The following is a 2509-nucleotide window of genomic DNA, read 5'->3' as shown; positions in this document are numbered from 1 at the left end:
TGTAATTGAATATTTGCTATAATTTGTATAATTAAATTTTATTTATTTTTAAAATACCTATATTTCAGTTATATGATTTTCCAAATGTTTATGATGATGCCACATTATTCTCGGAATAGAATTTTGTAAATTATGTAACTTTACAGTTACTGACATTTTAATTTTAATGCATTTAAAAGTAAATAAATTCTACTAGAAAATATTCAAAATAGGAAACCAAGTGCAATAGAAGCTCTACCATCAGAGCGCGAAAATTCAAACTTCTTAAATTGTGATCAGTTTAGCAAGCACATGAAATAAAATTGAAATTTTTTCAATTTTAAGAATCTAAAATTTATAAGTTTACAGTTTTAAATCAGTAACAATATTTGAAGGAAAGTGTAATTCAAGTCACATCTATCTCGTATGTGACGAAAAGTATTTGTATCTCTAAATTTTTTCTTATCCTTTGTATTCTCACATCTATGAATAGCAATCGTCCTAATCATTTTCTGAAAAGCAAATAGTAAACTATAATAGTTGCTTCATACATTTTTCTTTTAAATAGAACATATTTCAGAAAACATTTACTTACGAGAGCGTCAATCTTTTCCACATTTCCAACAAGTTCCGTGTCAAAAGTTTTGAATTCAGCGACATCTTTTATTGGCAGAGTAGTATTTAATGCGCTGGTTTCTGGAGGCATATTTGATGTGTTGTAACAACGTCATCTTCGATGTTGCCTTTAACCTCTTCATGATTATTATTAGTTTTAGTGTGTAGAAAAATTCTGTCTTCAACAATCAAGTTGATTTCGGTAATGGAGGATCCCTTGTTGCATTCTTCTGAAGTTTTCTCCTCGTCCACTGAAATAAATTTCAAAATCAAAAGTTCGAAATGTTAATCATGGTTAATAATTTGAAGAAAAAATTTCCTCTACTGTTTCAGTTGTTTTTTGCTTTTTGGACTCATGCCAATAATTACTTAAATTGCAATTTTGAGGAATGTATGTTGACTAGAGACCGAATCCATTTCACATCAGGCAAGGTCCTACACTTAAAATTGCAAAATCTCTCGGAGACTAAGTATGTTATTTTTACAGGAAATTAGCGATACGTATTTTTCTGATTTAAAAGAAATTAAGCATCAAATTTACCAGATATCTTCATTATCAAACCACAAGTAAAAAAAATTGTAAAAAAATTTTAAGATGGGATTTTAGAGAAAATCGATTCTTAATTTTTTCAGAAAAATCGCTGTCATCTTGTTTATCTTAAAACTTTTTAGATTTTCTGGAAGATTTTAAAAGACGGCAGTGAATGCTATTAGAATCAAAAGCAAAATAATAAATACCTCAATAGGCACAAAAGTTATAGAGGTTAGAAGAAAATAATTCGTGTTTTTAGAAAAACAAAGTAAAAAGCTCAACGCACAACTTTTCAGAAAATTTTTTTCTTATAAATTAGATATTTTCATTTCTATCACCAGCTTACTTCACTACGTTGATTGCTGAATGAAATCCATTATTTGGTCCATTATTTTCCCCTCAGCATTTAACGAAGTGAATTTATCCGATGGTCGAAGTGAAAATACCTAATTAGAACGGCAGCAAATAATTTAACCGCTGTTTTCGTTATGAGATTCGAATCTTCAACAACAAGAGACTTCCTCAGTGCTTTGTTCTTAATTTATTAAAAATATTTTTTTTTTTTACGATTAGTGACCTATTAAAGTAATGATATCAAAAATGTCCAGTCTTTTAGACAGGTATATATATTCTAACCAGCGGGTTACGTTATAGAGCCTGAAAGCAGGCAAAACGCTAAACTCCTAGGAAGATATAGAGAAGATTGCATCATCTTAGGAGCTTTAGAAGAGCGCATACTCCGAGGCCTCCCACTATACATTTTCTCATGTATCGTGGGAGATGAGAGAAGGGCGAGCCTTATAAAAAGGGCCGCACAAGTCAAAAACTTCAGTTGAATTCTTCGTAGCAACTCGCAGAAAACATCCTTAGAAGAGGCTCTCTCTCTTCTAAGTTGATAACTAATAGACTTTGGAGAAATCCCATCTCTATTATTTTTCTTAGGAAATATAACTTGCTTGACGAGAGGACGAGTGAATATTCGCTCGCACCCTGTCAATAAAGTGGCTATTTTTCCAGTGTTTTTCTGCGACGTTGTACGTCAAAATTCGATTTCTTTTATTTTAAGGCATCAAATGCGTTTTCAGAATTTATTCCTTGAGGCAGATACCTCCTAAAATTTAAAGTATAAAATGTAAAAGCAAATTGCCTAAAGGCAAATGAATATAAACTATTTTAAAAGCCATTGTAAATTTTCCCTGTGACTACAGATGTCACGAGCGAGATAAATTTCTCGTACCCGGGGCCAAGAAGTTGGACAGTGAAATTTTATTGACCCTGTCATTCACCTTAGCTGTTTAGCAGTGGACGAGTGTGTTCTATTGTAGGGCTTAGGATCCCTATTCTCAAAGTTTATAATATTCTCAGAAAATTATCGTTAGAGCT

At 31.6% G+C, this 2509-nt stretch overlaps 1 protein-coding gene across 1 annotated transcript in view; it reads left to right on the top strand.

The window, feature by feature from the left end:
- The first annotated feature begins 1726 nt into the window (after positions 1-1726).
- Positions 1727-2509, top strand: part of LOC117170785 — a 4089-nt gene continuing 3306 nt past the window's right edge. The window contains exon 1 of the mRNA XM_033357822.1: positions 1727-1746. Within this exon, the coding sequence (XP_033213713.1) occupies positions 1727-1746 (20 nt within the window). The remainder of the gene's footprint in view (positions 1747-2509) is intronic.

The sequence above is a fragment of the Belonocnema kinseyi genome, chromosome 4 (genome assembly GCF_010883055.1).
Source record: "Belonocnema kinseyi isolate 2016_QV_RU_SX_M_011 chromosome 4, B_treatae_v1, whole genome shotgun sequence".
Lineage (NCBI taxonomy): Eukaryota > Metazoa > Arthropoda > Insecta > Hymenoptera > Cynipidae > Belonocnema > Belonocnema kinseyi.
Note: the sequence above shows the minus strand (reverse complement) of the source record. Positions and strands in the feature narration are given on the sequence as shown.